The sequence below is a fragment of the Elgaria multicarinata genome, chromosome 15 (genome assembly GCF_023053635.1).
Source record: "Elgaria multicarinata webbii isolate HBS135686 ecotype San Diego chromosome 15, rElgMul1.1.pri, whole genome shotgun sequence".
NCBI classification, from domain to species: domain Eukaryota; kingdom Metazoa; phylum Chordata; class Lepidosauria; order Squamata; family Anguidae; genus Elgaria; species Elgaria multicarinata.
In genome coordinates this window covers 21,378,283-21,400,590 of record NC_086185.1, presented here as the reverse complement: position 1 = coordinate 21,400,590, position 22,308 = coordinate 21,378,283, and the positions used below count along the sequence as shown (strand labels likewise).

General features: G+C 42.3%; 1 protein-coding gene across 1 annotated transcript; it reads left to right on the top strand.

Moving 5' to 3' along the window:
* Positions 1 to 793: 793 nt before the first annotated feature.
* XIAP (X-linked inhibitor of apoptosis) lies at positions 794 to 17,202 on the top strand. Its single transcript, XM_063141942.1, has 7 exons — positions 794 to 889; positions 4,375 to 5,290; positions 9,097 to 9,196; positions 10,680 to 10,758; positions 12,786 to 12,816; positions 13,124 to 13,312; positions 14,340 to 17,202. Exons 2-7 carry the CDS (start codon positions 4,408 to 4,410, stop codon positions 14,531 to 14,533), a joined length of 1,476 nt encoding a protein of 491 aa, XP_062998012.1. The 5' UTR covers positions 794 to 889; positions 4,375 to 4,407; the 3' UTR covers positions 14,534 to 17,202.
* Positions 17,203 to 22,308: the final 5,106 nt, after the last annotated feature.

Below are 22,308 nucleotides of genomic sequence, written 5' to 3'. Positions count from 1 at the left end.
TCAGAGGAGTGAAGAGCACGAGCGGGGCGATAGTGTGAGATGAGAGAGGAGAGATAGGAAGGAGCTAGACAGTGAAAAGCTTTGTAGGTCAACAGGAGAAGTTTATATTGGATTCTGAAGTGAATTGGAAGCCAATGAAGAGATTTCAGAAGTGGAGTTACATGGTCAGAGCGGCGAGCCAAGAAGATGATCTTAGCAGCAGAGCGGTGAACAGAAACCAATGAACTGATGTGAGAAGAAGGAAGGCCAGAGAGAAGAAGGTTGCAGTAGTCCAACCGAGAGATAACCAATGCATGAACAAGAGTCTTGGCAGAAGAGACAAAAATGATCGAATCCTGGCAATATTATACAGGATTTAGCTACTGCCTCAATATGAGTAATAAAGGAGAGCGAGGAATCAAATATAAAGCCAAGACTACGAGCTTCCTTGACTGGAGTAAGTGTAACATCATTGACAGTAAGAGAGAATGAGAGATGAGGAGAAGGTTTTACCCTAAGCGTATGTTAAAATCAATGCAGGTGCAGTCCTAGGCATAGTAAGGGGGGGAAAAAACTACAACTCCCAGCATTCCCCAGGTAACACGGCTGCTTGGGGAGTACTGGGACTTGTAGGACTCCCCTCGCGTCTAAACAGGCATAGGAAAGAGTCCTAAATAAGACGACGTTGACGCCGCCGCAGCCACCAGCCCGCCCACCGCGGCCTCGGGCCGGCTGCGTTGCCTGAGGAGCGAATCTAGCGGTGGCCGCTGGGCCCGTGGCCGCTGGGAGGCGCTTAGGCCCGCTGCTGACAAGGCGAAGGCGGGAGCCGCCATTTTCTCGTCTCAGCCCTGCTCAGAGCCGGTGGTGGAAGCGGAGGAGCTGCTCGGTCTTGCGAGGAAGCGAGGACCCGGTGAGTGGAAGCGGGGTGCCCGTGTGTCCCGGGTCTGGCCCTGCTTGGTGGGGGGGGGGGGGGGGGCTGGATAAGCGAACACGCAGGTAGGAGAAGGTGTCGGCACCCCTTCTCCCCGCCCCCACATTGAGTGGGGCTCAATGCTGCAGATCTAGGAGGAGCAAAGGCGGGGGGCTGAAGGGTGAACCCCGTCCTCTTCTCCCCATCTCCTCCTTCGTAGAAGGAAGGGGGGTGGTAGATAAAGCAGTCGTTTCATTTTCATATAACCCCCCCCCCCATAGACAGCCTTTCCTCCCCACCCTCCTATAAGGCGTGGGGTTTGTAAAGGAAAGAAGGTGTTACCTAGGGTGACCCTATGGAAAGGAGGACAGGGCTCCTGTATCTTTAACAGTTGTATCTAAAAGGGAATTTCAAGCAGGTGTCATTTGTGTATATGGAGAACCTGGTGAAATTTCCTCTTCATCACAACAGTTAAAGCTGCCCTCTTTTAAATCTGGTCACAGTATAGCTCCTGCAACTTTAACTGTTGTGATGAAGAGGGAATTTCACCAGGTGTGACATGCATACAAATAACACCTGCTAAGATTCCCTTTTCTATGCAACTGTTAAAGATACAGGAGCCCTGTCCTCCTTTTCATAGGGTCACCCTATGTTACCTTGCTATGTACCCCCACTATGCTCAACGTTAATAGTTCCTTTCTTGCAAGAGGAGTGGGGCAGGTATCTCAGTTTTATTCCCCTCCTCCCCATCGCTACACTTCATGATACCATCTGTGGGATGAGGATTTACAGGCAGTGCTCTCTCTGCGTCTGCAATGTTTCCTTTAGCCTTTGCTTCGTAAGTTATCTGGCTTTTTGAAGGGGTGTTGTGGGTTGTTGGTTTTTTTAGCATTTACAACAGAGCTACAGGATAAACGAAACATTTGCTGTTTGTGGAAAAATGCATGTCATGTGCAAATACGAGCACGGGTTGTTCGCCATGGCGGCTGGACATGTGTGTGTGTGTGTGTGCGCACACACAAGTGACAAACGTGCATTCTGGTGCTTCAATTGGCCCTAATCCTTTCGCTGGCATATAATAGAAATATAGATTGGATGTTTGAAAGGTGCCATTCTAATCACTCAAATCCTTGAGTGTGTTTGACTATATTTGAGGGGATGTCTCAAAATCAAGCAAATGTTTATTATCATGTGGTTTTTCAGCCTGTGTGCGCAAATGCTTTCCTTTGCCCCATATTTCAGACCAGGGCTTTCAGTACTTGGCGAAGAAATCCGGAAATGCTAAGCAATTCTTGGTTGGAATGTGTATTTCTCAGAAAATAACTGATTTATACTCCGTTTAAATGCAATCATCAAAATAAGGACTGAACAAATATTGTTCCCCAGTTTACCTGGGTGTCCATAAAAAAATCCTGCTGGATCAGACCAAAGGTCTATTGATTTCTATCTAATCACTGATGCCTCTGGGAAGCCCACGAGAAGGACTGAGGGCAAAAGCCCCCAAAGTTGTAATATTTCTTCATATAGGAGTTGTAAATTTAAAGAATGTTGGAGGATCAAAGGGATTTATTCTTGTTTTTCCAATATTGCATTTGGAATATGCACAAACCACTTACTTCAGAATAAAAGTGCTTGTAAATTGTTGTCCTGGCTGGCATCTGATGGTATTTGACCTTTCTGCAGCTGTGTAGGCATTTCATTTCAGCAAATTAAAAGCTTGTTCATATTACAGATCAGAGATTTCTAAATAGTAATCAAATTTTAAAAGTGCACTAGGGAGACTAGCTTATGGGCCTTGGAAGAGAGAGCCAGTTATTAGCTGCACCCAATAAGCCAAATCTAACATTCTCTTGTTCATAATGAATAGTCTATTCTTCACTACTTTTCATGGCATACTACATACACAAATTTGCATGGTTTTGTTTTATCACAAATTTTGGAGACTGGTTGGCTGCTATATATCTAATTTATTAGTAAAATTGAATGTCCATTGCTGTTTATGTAATAAAATAATCCTTTAGCTTTCGTGTTAGTTTTTGAGATCTAAAAATAAGAGAATGAATATCTTTTAAAGCTATCAGTTATAACCTTGAGCGCCATTTTTCATAGAAAAGTGGGATGTAAATAAAATAAATCACTTCCCATGGTTGCTGTGTAAAGCATATTGGTGACAGACTGTGTGTGTGTGTGAAGATCCTCACGTTTTGAATGGCCTTGGTAGCCAGCCAGTACTGATGTTTGCCACTGATTTTTCGCTCTCTCCCAACTCTGGAAGAGTCAGATTCTCAGTGTGACTCCATCTTTCATCTGGCCTAAAGAAGGGTGGCAGCTCACCCCAATCTCCAGTCTTGTTTTTGCCAGATTAAAAGAGGCACTTGTCATCTACAACAAGGCCGTGCAAATTTATTACAGGTGTTTATTGTTGTGGAATTTTGTAGGGTTGAAAGAACCAAACTTATTTCTCCTATGGTTACTCCCTTCCCAGAAAAGTCTTTATAGTCTTATACAGCCTATGTTGTCATGGATAAACATACAACCTTAAGTAACTGAGGGTGCAATCCAAAGAGATCTACGCTGGGGACTCTTAAGCCTCTGAACTTGGAGGCTTATTAGTATCTAATGCAGAGTGGGAGGAGCCTTGTGCCTCCTACTCTGCATTTTAGCTAGATGGGTGATTTTACCCATCTAACAGAGGCTTCAGGGAGGGAAAGGGAAGGAGGCTGGGGATACTGCATGGCTTTGAACTTGTTTAATTTGTGGGGGCAATGGAAATCTACTTTGTTCTATTAGTTTGCCTTCTGTATTTTTATGTTTCCTTTTCCTCCATTGTATGGAATCAAATATCTGTTTCATGGCGTTTGAAGCTTTGTGGATTCTTAATAAACCTGAACTGAACAGTAGATCTTTGTCAACACAATTTCATACTAAATACTTATTGGGATAAAGATAATAAAAATCAATTCATTTAAAATTATGATTTTCCAGCTAAACTGGAAGTTTCTCCAAGTAGTATGTATCTGTAAAACATTGAATATTTTCATATCCTCAACCACCTTCCCACTTAATGTATATGTGTTTAAATTATTCAGTTATGAGCCAATACTGGTTCAGATTTCAGAATAGGAGGTTGATTCTTGGATTTACAATTCTGTGGTAATAATTCTAACTACCATTAATAAACAGAGCTGGTGTGGCATAGTGGCTTAATCTGAGCTGTAATTCAGGATGTTCCTGGTTTGAATTTCCAAGAACCTATTAGGTGACTTTAGGAAACTACTCTCTCTGAGCCTGACCACCCCCTTCCTTCAATCTGTAATATGATGGATAAATAATACTGACCTATTTTACAGGGTTGTTGTAAGGATTACAAGTAGATGAGCCTTGTGAAGTGCTTTAAACGCTTAAAGGCGCCTTGCAAATGTTAAGTATGAAGTTTTTTTTCTTAATGCTTTTAGATTTCTAAATGTAAATGTGTTCTTATTTAGGAAATTTGTTGGAACCCTATTCGTGAAGGAGGGATGACATGTAATGGACCAGATAACTGTGGAGCTTCTGCTACTCCAGAACACGATCCTGACCAAGAGCTGGCTGATGAGTGCGCCAGGCAACAAACATTTATCAGTTTCCCGAATCACTGCCCTGTCTCTCCCTCAGATCTATCCCAAGCTGGTTTCTTCTACACTGGAGAGGGAGACAAAGTAAAGTGCTTCAGTTGTCACGCAACCATAGAAGGATGGCGACAGGGAGACTCGGCAGCTGAAAGACACAAAACCATTTCTCCGAACTGCAAATTTATGAATGACATTAACTTTGGGAAGAACGACACACATTCTGCCGTCCCAAATTGTCTGCGCAGAACAGAAAATTGCTTTGCAGTTAATGCTCTCCAACCCCCTCTAGATCCATCCTCTGATCTCTATGCAGATTATCTGCTGAGGAGTGGGCAAGTGGTGGATCTCTCAGGTTCTCTGTATCCCAGAAATCCTGCCATGTGTAATGAAGAAGCCAGGTTGAGATCTTTTCACAACTGGCCGCCCTATGCTCCTCTCACACCAAAGGATCTGGCCAATGCTGGACTCTATTACACTGGCACTGATGATGAAGTTGAGTGCTTTTGTTGTGGGGGGAAACTGAAAAACTGGGAATCTTGTGATCAAGCTTGGTCAGAACATAGACGCCATTTCCCGAGGTGTTTCTTTGTCCTTGGTCGTGATGTTGGAAATGTTGCAAGTGTTCCAGATCAGTCTGGTGATGCTAAGGTGGACAGAAGTGAAATTCGTAATGACAACATCATCCACAATCCATCTATGGCAGATTATGAAGCCCGAATCAAGACATTTGTAATGTGGAGGTATTTGGTTAGCAAGGAGCAGCTTGCCCAAGCAGGCTTTTATAGCATAGGTAAGCTAAATGCAGAACATTATTGTTTATCTTGCTGTCAGTGGTGGATAAACGGCATAATATGGTTATAGTAAGTAGTATGGTTTCAACCAGCCCTTTAGCAAATGGTGAGTTAAAAGCAGTATCATTTTTTTTCTTCTGCCAGTTTACAAGAACATGTATGTTTAACTAAACCTTACTAATTATTGCAACATGGCACTGATATTGTATAATTATGAATTTGGTGCCTTCTTGGATAATTTGAAGTAGAAACTGAGTCATTGCATGATTTTGTTGTTAATACTGAAGAGTCTTTAAAGAAACTGACCCTGTTTGGACGACATACTAAGCCATGGTGGTTAAGCACTTTGAGCTAAACATTATGGCTTAGCGTGTCGTGTGAACCATTCCTGACCACAGTGGCTACATAACCACATTTTCAACACACTCGCTAACTATTTGCTGCAAAACAGTTAGTAGCCTAACCATGGCTTAGCATGTTGTCTGAACAGGCCCTGTGCTATATAATGACATTTGTGTGCTTTTTGTTTCAGGTTTACACTTTCTCTGTACCTGGATCTGTGCAAATTCTTATTCATCCAATTAAGTTTATAGCTTGCCATATCCCTAGATCCTGGAGTAGTTAACAATATGTTAATTATGAATTGCATGGGTGGCTTGTTCATAGCCACCTAAAGTCACTTTGATTAAAAGGTCTTACACTGCATAAAAGATACACATTTTAAATGTGATGGAATGTTGGCATAGATATGTCAGTTCTCAGGCACAGATATGTCACTTCATTTGTAATATGGGGTTGCTGTCTAACTTTCCTTCTGTTCCAGTAAAATATGAATATTTGTGTGCTAATTCTAATTGGAAAATACAAATTCAGCCTTGAGGAAAGGGTTGACTGGCCTGTTTAGGAAATCCAATCGTCCACACGGCTAGATGCAATTAAATAGCCATTACTCTGCCATTAATTTTGTTTATTACATTTTTATCCCACTCTTCTGCCAAGATATTCAAAATGGGATACATGAATCACCTTTCCATTCCCATTTTATTCTCAGAGCAGTCATGTAGGTAAACTAGGCTGAGAGAAAACTGATCCAAGATAACCCAATGAATTCCATGCCTGGGTGATAATGAACTGGAGTCTTCCCAGTCCTAATCTAACAAACTAACCACCACATCACACTAGGTCTTAGTATCATCTGTTGCTGAGGTATTAGAGTCCAATCAGTCTAGTGACTCTAAGTAATAGCATTTTAAACGACTGATCCTAATTGCCTTAGCTTTTTTTTTTAAACTATCCACGTAATTCAACTGCAGGTTCTATTACCACGGGTGAATTCTTTGGTGTTCACTTAACTGGGATTTTGTATCTCATGATTAATGGGAGGGAATGATGTGTAACCTAAATTCCCTTGCTTGATTAATTGCCCTTTCCTTGTCTCTTAATAATGTTTATGTTACAGCCTGAACTGATGACATCTGATTTATCAAAAACATATTCCAATCCTCATGTTTTAACAACTCATTTGGTTAAGAGTAATTTCCACCATGTCATCTTTGCATGGATTTCTCTTAATGTGGAAGAAATGGATCCTTATCTCCACTAAGTGGAATAAATGTACTACCTAAGCAGTTTTTCTGATGTCGTTTCTGATCGTAGTTCAGTGATGTTTAATATCTTTCTCCATCTGATTAAGCGGTTATTCTTTGCTATCTCTTCACTGGAGCTAACAGCTGACAAAGGATACTTGCATAGTTTGTCAGTGAATTGCTTGCGTTTTATTATTCATTTGTTGAAAAAAAAATATAGCCTGTTTTTCAACAGTGATTCCCAAGGTTGAGAAAATCTTGAAACCCCAAGGTTTCACAAAACACAGACCAAATACATTGATTTTACTTCTATGTAAAGATGAAACCCCTGCCCCCAATATATTCGTAACTTAAATTGGCTTCTTGCATTATACACACACACACACAGAGAGAGAGAGAGAGAGAGAGAGAGAGAGAGAGAGAATTTTGTGAAACAGGATATAATCTTCCTGGGGAAGCTAGACTGGCTCCCTCCTTGATGTGTTTTCAGAAGCAGGCAAAAACTTTTTTCCGGCAGGCCTTTGGAGAATAATCTGGTCTTCCATCTAGGTTAAGGACTTGTAAAATTGTCATGTATTTTAAACGTTTAATGTTTTAATATTGTAATTTTTTTAAAAAAAATGTACATTTCTTTTCCTAGGTTTTAAAATGTATATGTTTTAAATTTTGTAAGTCCACCTTGAGGCCCAGTATTGGGCAAAAGGTGGGATACAAATATATAATATAATAATAATAACAGTAGCAATAATAATAATCTGAGGTTGTGTTATTCACCTCGGAAGCTAATCGGGTTCCTCAATGAAAAGGTCAGTAATGGCAGATAAGCTTCCTTTGAAATACATCTTGACCACTTTGGTCACCCACTGAAATCTGTAGCCACAAGGGAGTGTTCTAGGGCATGTACTCAGTTCAGCTGAAGCAGTAGTGAGGCCCAAAAAGAATGGCCAGCAGCAATCCCTATAAACTGTGCCCTATAGACACTCCCCAGAATCTTCTGTGGTGCAAGTGGGGGTTTGCCAAACAAATTGATGCGGAAAAGATTTCTTGAAGGTAGAGAGCTCAAAAGCTGAAGGTTTAATTAGGGCAGAACAAGCCGCAACTCTGGAACATTTTCCCCAGGGCTGCTTGACTGTCACTCAGATTAATAAGCGTTCAGCCCATGGCTAAGATCTTTTTATTTGCCCAGACATTGGTTAAGTTCAGACAACAAGTTTCTCAATGGCAGTTTTAGAATTCCACGGTGGTGTTTTTTACACCACTGTTGAAAAATGTATTGTCTGGCAGGAAAACTCCACGCAATGGTGGAGGGTGGGTTTTTTTTTGCAGGGGGACGACAACACTCCATGCAGAATATCCACACTGCAGAGGAGAGTTCCTGCACAACCGTTGTGTTGCATGGCGGGCTCTGCCGAGGTTTCTGTTCAGTTGACTTTTCCCACTGGCTACAGAGTTCCCTGGCAAGAGTGGGGAAAGGAGCAAGTGCCCCGCTAGGAGAGCCGCCGGGATTGTTTTTTTGCAACAATGGCTGATAGGATACCATTGGGGGGACTGGGGGAGGAAAGAGGGCAGAGGAACTGTCAATCAAACATCACAATGGATTTTATTCAACTCCATGGTAGCCCATAGTCACACAATGGTGGAGATAGAACATGTGTGGGGAGTACCCCCTAAAAACTCTTTAACTTTTGTAAACTGCCCAGAGAGCTTTGGCTATGGGGTGGTATATAAATACAATAAATAAATAAATAAAACTCAACCATTGAGTGGAGTTTTCATACTGCATTGACTAACGTGTTGTCTGAACTGAGCCATTGAATTGAATTTAGCTGCTTTTTTATCTTAGTGCTGTTGTGCTGCTGGTTGTTTATTATTCAGAATTATTTAGTACTGATTTTTAGTTGTTTGCTGTAGTTTTTACTCATTTCTGCTAGCCACTTTGAGAACTATATTTTAAAGTGGGTTAGGAATAATTTAAATCACTACATTATTCGGGGCACTTAAATAAGTGAAACGTGTTACCTTTGTCCCATGATTGGTGTGCAATGGATACTTTACAGTGCAAAACTAGAAATATCTATCTGAACTGGAGTTTTGTCAGCTGCGCAAACCCATTTTGTAGATAGGTGGGGTATAAACTGAATAAATAATATTGAATAATAATAATATTTGGATTTTTTTTCCAAGTTCATGTCCAAGCCCTTATACTTGTTTCTTCATAGGCAATGGTGACAACGTTATTTGCTTTCACTGCGGAGGCGGCTTACAAGAGTGGAAGGCGGATGAAGATCCGTGGGAGCAGCATGCGAAATGGTTTCCTGGGTAAAGTGCTTAACTTCTGTACATCTAAAATCCTTCAGATCGCTAAATATTTGAAGGATTTTTACCCTGTTCTAGAGCGAGAAGTAAGGCTCCCAGGAAGGCTTACAAAGATCAATAACAAGGCAGGTCTGAGGTGAATGCCACAGCCTCAGGCAGACGATCTAAAAGGCAAGGCACAAAAGGGGGAAAAAGAGGGGGGAAATGGGGAGGAGGGGGGGAAAGCAAACTCTGGCACTAGTTCATGGTTACAAAATCCTTCTTGCAGTGAGCTGGAGCTGAAACCATTCAAGGAGAGGCGGAGCGGAATGTTGCTGGTCTCTCAGCAGAGCCGGGGTGGTGGCGGCCCCTTTTCACTTCCTCCCTCTGCTGCAGCCTGATGTAATGGCTGCTGCCAGGTGAGAGTGGAGGGAGGAGCCTAGTGGAGGTGGCTTCACAACAGAGCTGACCGCAGCCCTGCCTCCCTTCACTCCTATCTCCATCAAGGTATAGATATGTGTATGAGGGTGTCTATGCACCCAGATATCACATCACAGTCCTATGTTCATAGGGACTCTTCACACGACTGCGGCCCATTTTCAGGGGAATTAGTATTCGAACAAGCAAACCCTTTTGGTAGAAACATCATTTCATCAACAGGCCACAATGCCAAGGACTTCATATTCTCCTTGACCTGTTTGTGGGGAGGCACAACAGCCTTCGTTTCAGTTTACAGCATTGAGCAGGGGGTTGGACTCCATGGCCTTATATGCCTTCTCCAATTCTACTATGCTATGATTCTACCCTGCAGGGAGAAGGATGGCATAGGGGCCCATGAAGCTTCTGAGTCCAAGGCAGGTGGTGGAGATTGGTCCCTGTGCCATCTCTCTTGCCACAGGGTGAGCTGAAACAAAGATCAATTATCTCATTGCCAGCCTTGGGAAAACAGCAACTATGAATGACCCTGCTGGGAGGGGCCATAGGTCAATGGCAGAGCACCTGTTTGCATGCCGAAAGCCCCAGGTTCAGTCCGGAAGCATCTCCTGGTAGGGCTGGAAAAACTCCTGCCAGAAACCCTGGGGAGCTGCTGCCAGTCAGTGTTGACAAACCTAGGCTCGGTTTATTATTGCTCTGGCTCAGTATAAAGCAGCTTCTCGCGTTCCTGTGCAAGCCTTTTCCCTTTCGAGAAGTGGGGGAAGGGAAGAAGAGAGCAATACAGTTTGCCCCAAATACACAAAAAGAATGTGTGTGTTTGTTTTCAAATTTGGTGTTGCTCCTATCAATGTTTTAAGCAGTCTCGTATTTTAAATCAGCTCTTAGGGGGGCTGCTCATTTTTTCATTTTTAAAAATGTGTGTTTGCTTTTACTTTCAGAATATATTAAGAGCTGTATTTCATAAGCTGCTATATATTTTTCCAAATGCACTCTATGTACTGTTCTGACAGTCTGCTTGAGTTGACTTCAGTTTTAGTTTGTTTATTTCATTCAAATGTGTTGTATTGCCTAGGTGCAAATACCTGATAGAAGAAAAAGGGCAAGAATTTGTGAACAGCGTTCATCTAACTAATTCTCTGCAAGATTCTACAGTAAGTGTCGCTCCTCAACCCGCCCTCCCCGGCAGACATGTATTTGGGATACCTCCACAGGGAATCTCTTTTCACATAAACACAGTTTTAAACTATGGAATTCATTGCGCCAATTAAATCAAAAGGGGCTTTGGTTACTTTCCTGCAGCCTTTCTCCAGCTGCCTGTGTCTGAACAGATGGTGTTTCTATATGAGGCTGAAAAGGTTAATTGCTGCAGTAGAAGATGCTGTGTTTAAGTTACTTGATTCTGTTTGTTTTGTTGTGGGTGATGGGGAAAGCATGAAAAGCAAATGAACACAAGAGATCTCATTTGCAAATCATTGTCCAGAGCGCATGCTGTTGTTACCAGTGGAGTAGACTGATATTTAAGTGACTTGCTAATGTGAACAAAGTGACTTGTACAAACTGTGACGTCTATACAATTTCAGGACTTTGAAGTATATTATCTATTTTTAAAAATCAAATACTCAATATTATTAGGTGCCGTACAGAAAAGAAAAATAGCATAGGGCCTGTGCACAGGCTTACAGAGTAAAGATTATTTGTTTTATTTTTATTTCTTAAGGTTATATCTAAATTGGCACTCAAGGCAGCTTAACAACATTAGTAACAAAGAAAATTATTTATGTCTCCGCTAGTCCTCCAGTGTCAAGACATAAAGCCCCATTCCCATAAAAAGAACTGAGAAAAGGGCGGGGGGGGCACAAAGATTCAATGAATATGCATGAAATTTAATCAGACTCATTTTCTGACCTATAGCTATTAGGGATGTGCTCCGCTTCTCCTCGAACCGGAGAAGCAGGAGTGGAGCGGGGGGCTTCGCCTACCCTAAAGGTGGAGGCGAAGAGGATTGAGGGGCCAGCAGAGCGTTGCAGAGTGGATCAAGGTGAAGGCGGATCCTTCGCCTCGATCCGGAGCTCCGCAAGAAAGGTAAGTGGGGTTTACCGGGCCCTGTCGCTGTCGCCCATGCGGCGACAGCGGCAGGGCCTGGTAAACCCCCCCTCCCTCCTCTCCCTTACCTGTGTCCGTCCGCGGTCCCTCAGCTTCTTCAATTGAGCCCGCGGCTCAACCAGGAAGTCTAGGCCGCACTTGCGGCCCAGACTTCCTGGTTGAGCCGCGGCTCAATTGAAGAAGCCGAGGGACCGCGGACGGATGCAGGTAAGGCCCCCCTCCCCCTTGGTCTCTGCAGGTAAGGGAGAGGAGGGAGGGGGGGCCTTACCTGGCGCCACTCCCCTCCACTGCGGAGCTCCGATTCGGAGCCGGAGCTCCGCAGCGAAGAGGAGCGGACTGTGGGCGGAGCGGGCCGATCCGAAATTTTCGGATCGGCCCGCGGGGCGGAGCGGGGGGTCCGTGCACACCCCTAATAGCTATCGCTATTAGTTTGTCTCTGCTTCAATGGCAGTGCTGCCCCCTAGAGGCAGAAATGCATCTTCCTCTGCATTTGAGAGTTGTAGTCTCAGTTTGCAACCTAGGACTTGCTTGTCCTTGATGCACAGACACTGTAATAATCTGATACTGTACATAGTTTTTAGAAATCATTTGGAGAAGTAAATATCCGAACACCTTGTCTTAAACATTTTATTCATCATGCTAAAATAAAACATCCCGTAATCTGTTTCTTCATTTTTTCAATTTTTCGGGGAAAAAACAAAAAAGGCTTGGTTTTTTCCCCTGAATTTTTCCGGTTTTTTACTGGGCCTTCGCACCTCTAGCTCCAAAGCACCAAGGCGGTCCGAAGCTTCCGAGCCAATTGGCTTCGGCTTCAGACCGCTTCGGCCGAACTGCCTCAGATCCGTGATCTGGAGCTCCGAATCACCCCGATCCGATTCGGGGTTCGGAACCGAGGCAGTGCACAGCCGTAATCTTGACTGCTTTGACAATAAGGTAGTATATATATGCAGTAAGCAAATAAATTGCTATAGAACTTGCTAAATTGCTAAAGCAGCTACTTTCTGTTTCATAGTTCCTTGTATTCCATCCACTATGTTTGTTGCGACAAGAATGTAATCTCAAATTTTCTTTTTAGATAGAGGCTGAGGAGACATCACCTATTAAAGGTATCTATACCATTGTTTATAACTTTCCTGCAACTTTGAGACCTAGCAAGCTTATTAAAGAAAAATAAAAAGTTTGAGTTCTTGTCCTGAGAGAAACAGCTGGTGTGATTTTGTCTGCACCAGCTGGTGGGAGTGGCATGGAGTGCGGATTCTTGGACCACGGATGCAGGAATCCAAAGTACCCTATGGCCCGACAGTCTCTGTGTATGTGCCATAGCACTGCTTCCTTCATATGTTAGAACCCACACACTTACTTTTTCTAAGCAAATTTTCTGGGTTTCATTTATATTTTCATCTCCTGCTGCAGATGAGGAACTCTTACAGAGCCCTGTAGTTCAGAATGCAATACAAATGGGTTTCAGCCTGGATGAAATTAGAAAAGCTATAGAAAGGAAACGCCACCTGTCTGCAGAAAGCTACAGATCTGTCGAGGCTCTGGTCGCAGACTTAATAAATGCCCAGAAAGAAAATATACTCAGTGCATCTTGGGAAAAAGGTGAGCACTGTCAAAACATGTATGCAAGTCAAACAAAAAGAAATTACTCTGGCATGTAGATGAGATATACTTCTGCTTTGGGGCAAAGCTCTTGCTTATAGATGCGGAGTATTACTCTTCATGGGGTGGAGATTCTAAATTCAGACACCTTAATCCATTGGTTAATTGTTTTGTCCACTATCTTTATATTTGATGCCCTTGCTATGGGACTCATTGATATTCTCTCTCTCTCTCACACACACACACACACACACACACAAATACTATACGGATGTAAATACTTATAAAACCATTTCTGGTGAGTTGGATGATTCTCTTACATTTTTGTTAGCTTTTAACTAATGTTCTTTTGTTTGTACAGACAGTATTTCACTGCTTTTTCTATACTTTAAAACCAATTACAATTTTAAAATTCCAACATATGAGATTTAGCATTTATGTAGAACGTTATATTTTCCCAAAGTACTTTACGTATATTCTGGGCGATGGTTAAAATACCCTGGAAAAATAGGTTGGTATTACGATCTCCATGGTGGAGGTCTGGGGCTGAGGTTGCAAGAATATTTGTCTGCTGCTTTTTTTATTTTGTGCCCCACCTTCCAGCTGAGAGAATTTTCAAAGTGGCTCCTAACCATAAAGTCAAATAGTAACAGCTAAGATAACATGGTAAAATCACAATACAAAGAACCAGAGTACAGTGAGTAAAAAAAAAAAAAATCAACAACACACACACACATAGATTGCAGAAACACTTATACAAAATAGTTTACTGAAAGATTTCAGTGGACCTTGGATCCTAAAGGGAATTTCCATGACCATAAAGAGAATTTCAATTCTGTTAGCCCAGCAGATGAGCTGTCTCTTGCTGTTTATTGAAAGATGGGGTGAACGGTCAGCGTTGTTGGGCTTCTGCCGAGTCTCACCCTCTGGCCATGGTCCTACTTCCAACTGCTGGAGGACCCCTCCTCTGCTTTTTCTCCTTCTTGTTGCTATATTATGACTTTACTTGGTTTTCTCCCCTTCTTAGATCTCAGTACAGAAGAGAAGTTAAGACGTTTGCAGGAGGAAAAACTTTGCAAAATCTGCATGGACAAAACCATCTCAGTTGCCCTCATTCCTTGCGGACATCTTGTTGCTTGTACGGAGTGTGCCGAAGCAGTTGACAAATGTCCCTTGTGTTGCAGAGTTATTGCACAAAGGCAGAAGATATATATGTCCTAATCGAAAGCACCGTGCTATGCAAATTGAAAACTGTCCTTCCATTACAAAGATTGACCATGTATGCAATGTTTAACACAGAAATGGCTTGAAGGAAAGTAAGCTTTAATTGAATGCACTGATCAGCTGTATGAACCATGGAGCTGCTAAATTATATGCATCTGACTTTTAGCCCTAATAGCCTGATCCTGGGAGCCACTTAAGAAGACAGGAGCTTGTAGAGTCTGGCGTCAGAAGCTTATCCTCTGATTAAGGCTGGGGCTCGACTCTCTCTGCCTTGGAACAGCTCTTCGTTGCATCAACATTGTTACCCATCTTTTCCTCCCCTTTGCCATTCATGGTATGCCCCGGTTTAAGGGTTCTAGAGAACTAGTTCTGATTGAGATAATAAGCCCATGTCTAGGTCTTTGCCATTGTAGGTGGGGATTCACATGACCTTTTTGTATGAAAGATCATTCTCTGATGTCTCCCTTAACTGCAGTGTGAAGAGCAGACACAGTTATCTCCCCCACCCCACCCCTGTGAAAAGTATGCATTAGTTGCCCTGAAAGTCTGGCCAAAATCCTACCCACCTGAGTAATGATGGGAAGGGTTTTCAAGAATGTTTCACATGAAAAGGAGGGAGGTGGTAAACCTACATGGCTTTTTTGCTGCTTGGTTTGCTGCTTCAGCTGCAGCAACTCAAACTTCTTGTGTTTTGGAGTCAGGTTGCACCTCATCTATCTGTCTTGTAGAAGTGAAAAGCTTATTCAATATCAACACTATTCCTAAGTTATAGTGTACGAAGACAGATATTTGTGCCACTATTATTATACTACCAAATATTACACTAAAATAAGTTGAGTGGCCGAAAGATTGCTCAGAATCCATACATGTGGCTCGTAGATAACAAACTGTAAAGTAAGTGGAAACTGAATGAGTATCTAAAAAGGCTAATGAGCAAGGCAGCCCACTGCTTTAATGTTACTCTGGATGTTGGGCTAGAATTTGAAGGCTTGATCACCTGCCGTGCTTCTCCGTCTTGTTTCAGAAAGAGTAAATGAGCTAGAGGAATATGTTAACAAAGCGTAAGGTAAATGAAACATTATTTAAACGGTGTCCCTGTTACATACTCATCAGAGAATAGCAAAGATAATGTTTTGTGGATTTCAGAATGATGGATTTTGTTGTTTTTAATTCTTATGACTCCTTAATCTCCAGTCATGGCGGAGTTGCTACTGCTCTAGTTTGGAATACTCTCATCTACTTTAGTGGGTGTATTCCAGAGGAAGTAGCTCTTTTACCAGCATTTTCAGCTAGTAGTGCTGCTAGACCTTGTGGTAGCTGATTCCCCCCCATTAACTTGTATTTTATTACTGGCATCATGCTTCTTTGTGATTTTTTAATTTTATTTTTTGAGATCTGAAATGCTATATTTTATTTTGAGATCTGAAATGCTATATTTTATGTATTTATTTATTTTAAAACACTTTCATACCATTTTCCAGTCCTAACAAAGACCCCCAAAGCAGTTTCCATAACAACAATTCAACAATAACATGATATGCTATAATCATGCTGCTTATTATATCTGTAGATCCACATGCACACTTTCTGAAGGGGCGTCCTAAAGACACTAACTTGTACTACGGACCTCATTGCATTAACTAGAAGAACACTATGGTGACAATCCTGCCCCAAGTTGTACTTTTGTAACTCCCGTTAAGGGGCTTATTTATGAATAATTGTAGGGCTGCAGTCTTGGGACCTGTTTCAGAATGCTGCTATGTCCACAGAAACGCTTCCTTTTGAACTACCCAAAGGAGCAGCATAGTCTGGCCAAGAAGTCTGTGAGCCCCAGAAATGGCTACAGTTTGACAAGTAGCAAACTAGACAAGCAGCTTAGGCTTTAAATGTATATGCTAGTTTGTTTAAAAACAAACAGAAAACAAATAGCTTAAAGTGTGCAATAATCAAATGCACTTTTGCATCACATTTGATTTTCCACGTGTTTTTTTGCATCACTTTTTTTTAAAAAAAGTTTTCCACTTACTTTAGTTCTCTAAAAATCACATGTATTGGGTGCAATCCACATAATGCTGCTGTTCATCCTCACTTTATTTCAGTGAGGCTTGTGTAAGAGTACAGCCCATCAACATGTATTAAGACACAGCATCAACAGTGCTGGATGGATTTCAGTCTTAGTTTGCAATTTATCCATCCATCCATCCATCCATCCGTACTATTTGTTACAACTTTGCAGCTTTCATTCTGATCCACTGGTGTTAACAGCATAATAAGAAAACATTATTACATGTGAAAGACTTCCATGACACTTTACAGTAGTCCATTTCTTTCACTTTGTTTTCTTTAAAAAAACACCCCACACGAATCATTAAAATTGAGAGCATCTTTAGACTATGCATATTTTCTATACCTGTGAATAATAACACACAAAAATAGATTTGGAATCAAGCCAAATAATGACCTTGGGTGTAAATATTGTTGATCCTACAGAATAAATAATGGTTTTCCCCCTTTGGGTAAAAGCTTTGAGTTGAGTAAACATATTCCAATGTATTGGCAGAATTTATTTTTTTAGAAGTATTCTAATCATGTGATACAACTTAGAGCTGTTTTGCAATTTTACTTTGACATTTTTTAAATAAAGTGATTTTTCTTACATATTGAAATTTGTTTCTCACTCAGTCCATCAACCATAAGGATCACTACATTAACATGTCGGAGGCCTGAACTCAATAGCACTTGCTTCTGAGTAGATGTGAATAGGATTCCCCTGTTAATGGGATACATGAGAATACATATAATAAACTGAACCCCTAGGTCAACCTTGAGAAGAAAGCATGTGTGTCTTCTTCGAGGTAGAAAAATCTTTTAATCCTGCAAAACTGGTTGTTGTGGGTGGAAGTACATTTAATCACTCTTCTTCCAACACTAACCACTCTTCCCCTCTCAAAGGTAAGCAGTGAGGGTACAAATGTCCTTCATTGGAACTTTCTGTGGTTCTAACTATCCTACTACATAATAATCTAAAGACATAAGAATAACTTCTGTCAGATTAATGTTCCTGTCCTGTTTCTTGGGAGACAAACGACGAGGCCTGCTAAGTAATCTACGGAGCTTTTATTAAACAATAAACATCTCTTCCCACCTAAAGAGAGTTTAGCTTCTTGGAAGCTTCCTCCTAGGCAAAACTATGCAAACTAAGATAATTGTCTTATCAAGGAGAACATGAAGGTTTTTCTCGAAGCGTGTTACTTTAGAGAGGCTGTTTCTAGCACAATGCGAGCCTGGCTGACTTCCTCACGCCCTCCTTTCACTCTGTGCCAGACTCTAAGATCAGTTAGCTTGTCGGTGGCCTCTCCTTTGGAAGAATGCTTCCCACTGTCTCTGTATGGTTTGCCCTTGACAAGATAAGATCTAGAGAGAGATCCAAGACCAGCTAGAACAGAAAGTGTGAGAGCTCTGTCCCCCGCTAGCAGAATCTGGCCTGTGTCTGGTGGCAACTCCTCTACTTCAGAGTCTGATTCTGATTGATTACCTCAAAGACCTTCTTCCAAAACAGGGGAAGCAGGGCTAGACATGACCGATCCATCTATCCCTAAACTGGATAATAGTGGTCATTTCTGCCAGACATGCTTAAAGTCACTTTGCTTAATGAAACATTTTGCCGTAGCCATAACTGAGGTAGAATTTATTTCTTGTAGGACGCATCAGGGGGCACCAGCGATTAGGAAATCTGTTGCCTTACCCCCGTGCCAACATGTCAGCTTGCCGTAAGGGGGAGGTGCTGGTGCCAGAGACCTGTTCTAGGGTACCACTGATGCAGCAAGCTGGAAGGAAACACTGCAGATTGCCAGCTGACTCAGGCAACTGAGCAGTTGGTCAGCTGACACTGGGAGCCAATGAGGTTTCACCTTGGTCTATAAATGAAAAGCCAGGGTAGATTCTGACCACTTTTAGCTGCCTGTGGAGATGAACCAATAACTACCTCCTTCCTGGCTTCTCTAAATACTGGCTGGATTCAGACAACACAATAAGCAACGGGGTGGTGGTAGAGGCAATTGTCTGTTGTGTTGCTCATCATGTTGTCTGCAGAGGGGGACACAATGGGCATACAACTCATGGTACACAATTCCCCCCCCCCCATTTAACCCATGGAGAAAAACAAGGGGCTGCTCCATTGCTTATCCAGAGACCCGTTGATTAAAATGTCGTGTGGCGGGCTCTGTTGCATGTACCATGCGTTATTTCCATTGGCCATAGAGTTCTCCGGCAGGAGTGGCCGAAAGCACCCCGGCCGCTCCTGTACAGCCAGCAGAACTGGCAATGTATGATGGGATAGAGCCGAGAGGACTGAGAGAGGAGCACCAGCCGCCTGGAAAGACGACGGGACTTTCAGCCACATGATGTGGGGAGCGAAACATGTAGTGTGGGGAATACTGGCAACATAACACGGTGAGTTGCCTATTCCCTACCCCCCACCCCGTTGTCTAAAGTGTTGTCCAAACTCAGCCACTCTGTGCCTTCCTTGTTTCTCTCAACAGACTGCTTCAGAGATGGGGAACCCATGGTCCTTCAGACATTGCTTGACTTCCCATCATGCCTAACCATTGGCCACACTGCCTGGGGCTGGTAGGAACTGGGATTCCGGAGGGTCGCAGGTTTCTTATCCCTGTGAGTCGCTGCCTCTCTTGACTGCACCTTCAGCCTGCCAGCCTTGAACAATTAGCCAGAAAAGTTCATATAAACCTAACTTTTTTTGTAGGGGAAGCATGTGTTTTAAAATGCCCTTGTTATAAATTTGAAAGAACATTTCCTATGAACTTGACTTCCCCCACCCGTCCCTCAGCAGCCTGAAATGTGCAGACAATATTAATATTTAGATTTTATGTACAGTCAACTCTGCTTTGTAGCTCTGCTGTCATCAGCTCTTGCAGTAGATTCTTAGAATCTTCAAAGGTTGGGATTTCGGCTTTCATAGGAGCAGGCCTATTATTTTTCAGGCAGTGATAAGGCCCCAGAATCTCAGTGCTGCAAAAACACTTTTGAAGGATTTAAAGCTTGCGTGTGTTATGTAAAGTCGGATGTCATATTCACAACCTTCAATTGGAGGGGACAGAAAAAAGGACAAATTCCTCCTAATGAAGCTTTAATGTAGTATTTCAGTACCTGAAGGTGTTATATTTTCCTATCCTCTTCCAACTGCATTTATGAAATACAAAGATAAACTTTACAATAATAAATTCTGCATACCCGAAGACATTGTTGATCTCCCCCTTCTAGCTTCTTTCCAAACTCCCACACTGCCAATACACCATCTAGGAGAGCCTAGGAATCCATGGGGAAAGGGGGAAAATGTTCTTAATTCTTGCTTTATTTAGGGCACAATCTTATGCATGTTTAGGCAGAAAAAAAGTCTAAAGTGGCCACTGTCCAAACTCACTCAGCTTCGTAGTTAAGTGGGGATTTGAATCTGGGTCTCTCCAGACCAAGGAGAACATTCCAATATCTGGGACTGTTTTGTTTAGCAAAAAAATAAATAAAAAAATAATGGTGAATAAGGGGAGAGTTGATAGAGATGTACAAAATGATGCATGAGGTGGAGACATTTTTTTTCTCCTTCTCATAATATTAGAACCCAGTGAGGTCATCCCATGTAGCTAGTTTATGGGAGATTCACGTCAGATAAAAAGAAGTACTTCTTCACACAACATAGAGTTAAGCTATGGAATTCACTACCACAAGATGTACTGATGGCCACCAATTCAGATGGCACAGGAGCCAGATGGCATTGTCAAACGGACCCAAGAAAAACCATGAGTGGCCAGTAACGAGTGTGTGATGAAACACTTGTCTGATGGGCACCAGTTGTTGGAGAACATGAGCAGGAAGGTGCTATTGCACTCAAGTCCTACTGGTCGTTTCTTATGGGCAGCTGCTTGGTCACTGTGTGAACGGAATGCTGGGTTACAGAGGCCTTTGGTCTGATTCAACAGGACTCATGTCCTGCCGCACCACACCTGCTCTGTATGGTGCTGAAGGAACAGCCTCCCATGCTAAATTGACATCAGGCAGTGATCTCTGGTAAGGGCTTTTCAAGTATACATAAGTACAAAAACTGACGCACATAACAAGCCACCAGAATCCAGTTTCAGGTGAAAACCCTTTAGCACTGCAATAACTTAAGTGCCACTTTAAGGAAGGATGGCTGAAAGAACAATTATAGGTACTCTGTAGAAAAAAATTGCATTTGTGTGTAGTAAAGACATTCCTGGTGTCACAATAGCTGTGTGTTAAATCAATTCCATACAGACCTAGTTGATGAGCTACTCCTGGGTATATATGACTTTGAAGGATGGATGGGCAAACACTGCGTCACTGAGGTTTAAGAAGGAATTGTGTGCGCATGTATACATTTACTGAGCAATAATGCAAATATTTGCTTTCCCCAGTATCCTAAACTTTTGCAGTGTAAAACCACTTTGGTTTGTTTGCCAAAACCTCACGTTCGAATATTTAAGGATTCAGCAGAAAGTGCTAACTTGCAGGGCTGTTTGTGAATTAAAACATTTTAATCCATTTTTTTCATTCTCCCCATATGCAGCACTAACTAGACTTGGTCTACTTGGGAAGTAAGAGGAAACTGGGTAATTGAATTTTTAGGTACTGCATTTGAATCCATTTTGAGCAAAACTTTAAAACTCTAGCATCTGGATGAGTTCTAAGGAAAGATGTTTTGTAACATTAAGATTATCTATCTACTTACCCACTTTCATCCTTCCCCCTGCAACCAAGTGCCTTCCAGTTGTTTTGGACTACAACTCCCATCAGTCCCAGCCAGTGTGGCTGATAGCTAGGGATGACAAAAGTTGTCTAAAACATCAGAAAGGCACCAGGTTGAGGAAGGAACTAAGAAACAGAATCCAGGCAGGGCTGTGTAGATTAAGGAGATTTAGAATCTACCCCTACGGTTTCCTCCACTGTCCATATCTTTACGCATGTTTACACAATATGCTAGCCCAAACTGAGTGTGGGGTGTTTTGAATCGTGAGTTTGTTGAACCATGGGTTATCTTGTTGTCTGAACGCAGCCAAGATGGCTTTTTAATCAATCAGTGGCTTATTTTTCTCAAACAAGCCACCTTCAGAACCCATGGTTTGTTGTTGGATGGTGCAGGATGGCTACCAAACCACATTGCATGGTTGACAAGCCCCCCTGGCTGCATTCAGACAACACGATAACCCATGGTTCAGCAAACAACCCACACTCAACCGCTGAGTGGGAGTTAATGTGTTGTATGAATAGCCCCTTTAAGTCCTTCCCTAGAAGTGAATTGTTTTCCTTCACTGTTATATGGAGGTATAAAGTGATGTGCAGAACCAGTGCCATTGTAGGGAGGCTGCTAGGGCCCTAACTCCTCAGTAGACACCATCACTAACATCTGCCCTGGGTTGGACTTTTCCTGGTCCTCTGGTCAGCAGGTGGCTGAGTCTACCTGCCTAGGGTGACCACGTAGGAATCGGGGGGGGGGGGGGGGAAGGACAAGAGAAGTTATCAATTTGCATATGCTAATTTATATGTATAGATGCAGATTTAGAAATAATTATTATACTTTAAATAGAAATTAGTGAGGAAGATGGTGACCTCTGTACCTGAATGTCCAGTCTGTTGCCCATCAACTGTTAGCATCTGGACAACAACCCTTACTTTGTTTTAATCTCCAAACTGGAATTGCACAGTGTAGCCTTCAAATAGCTAATTCTTTCAAGAGGACT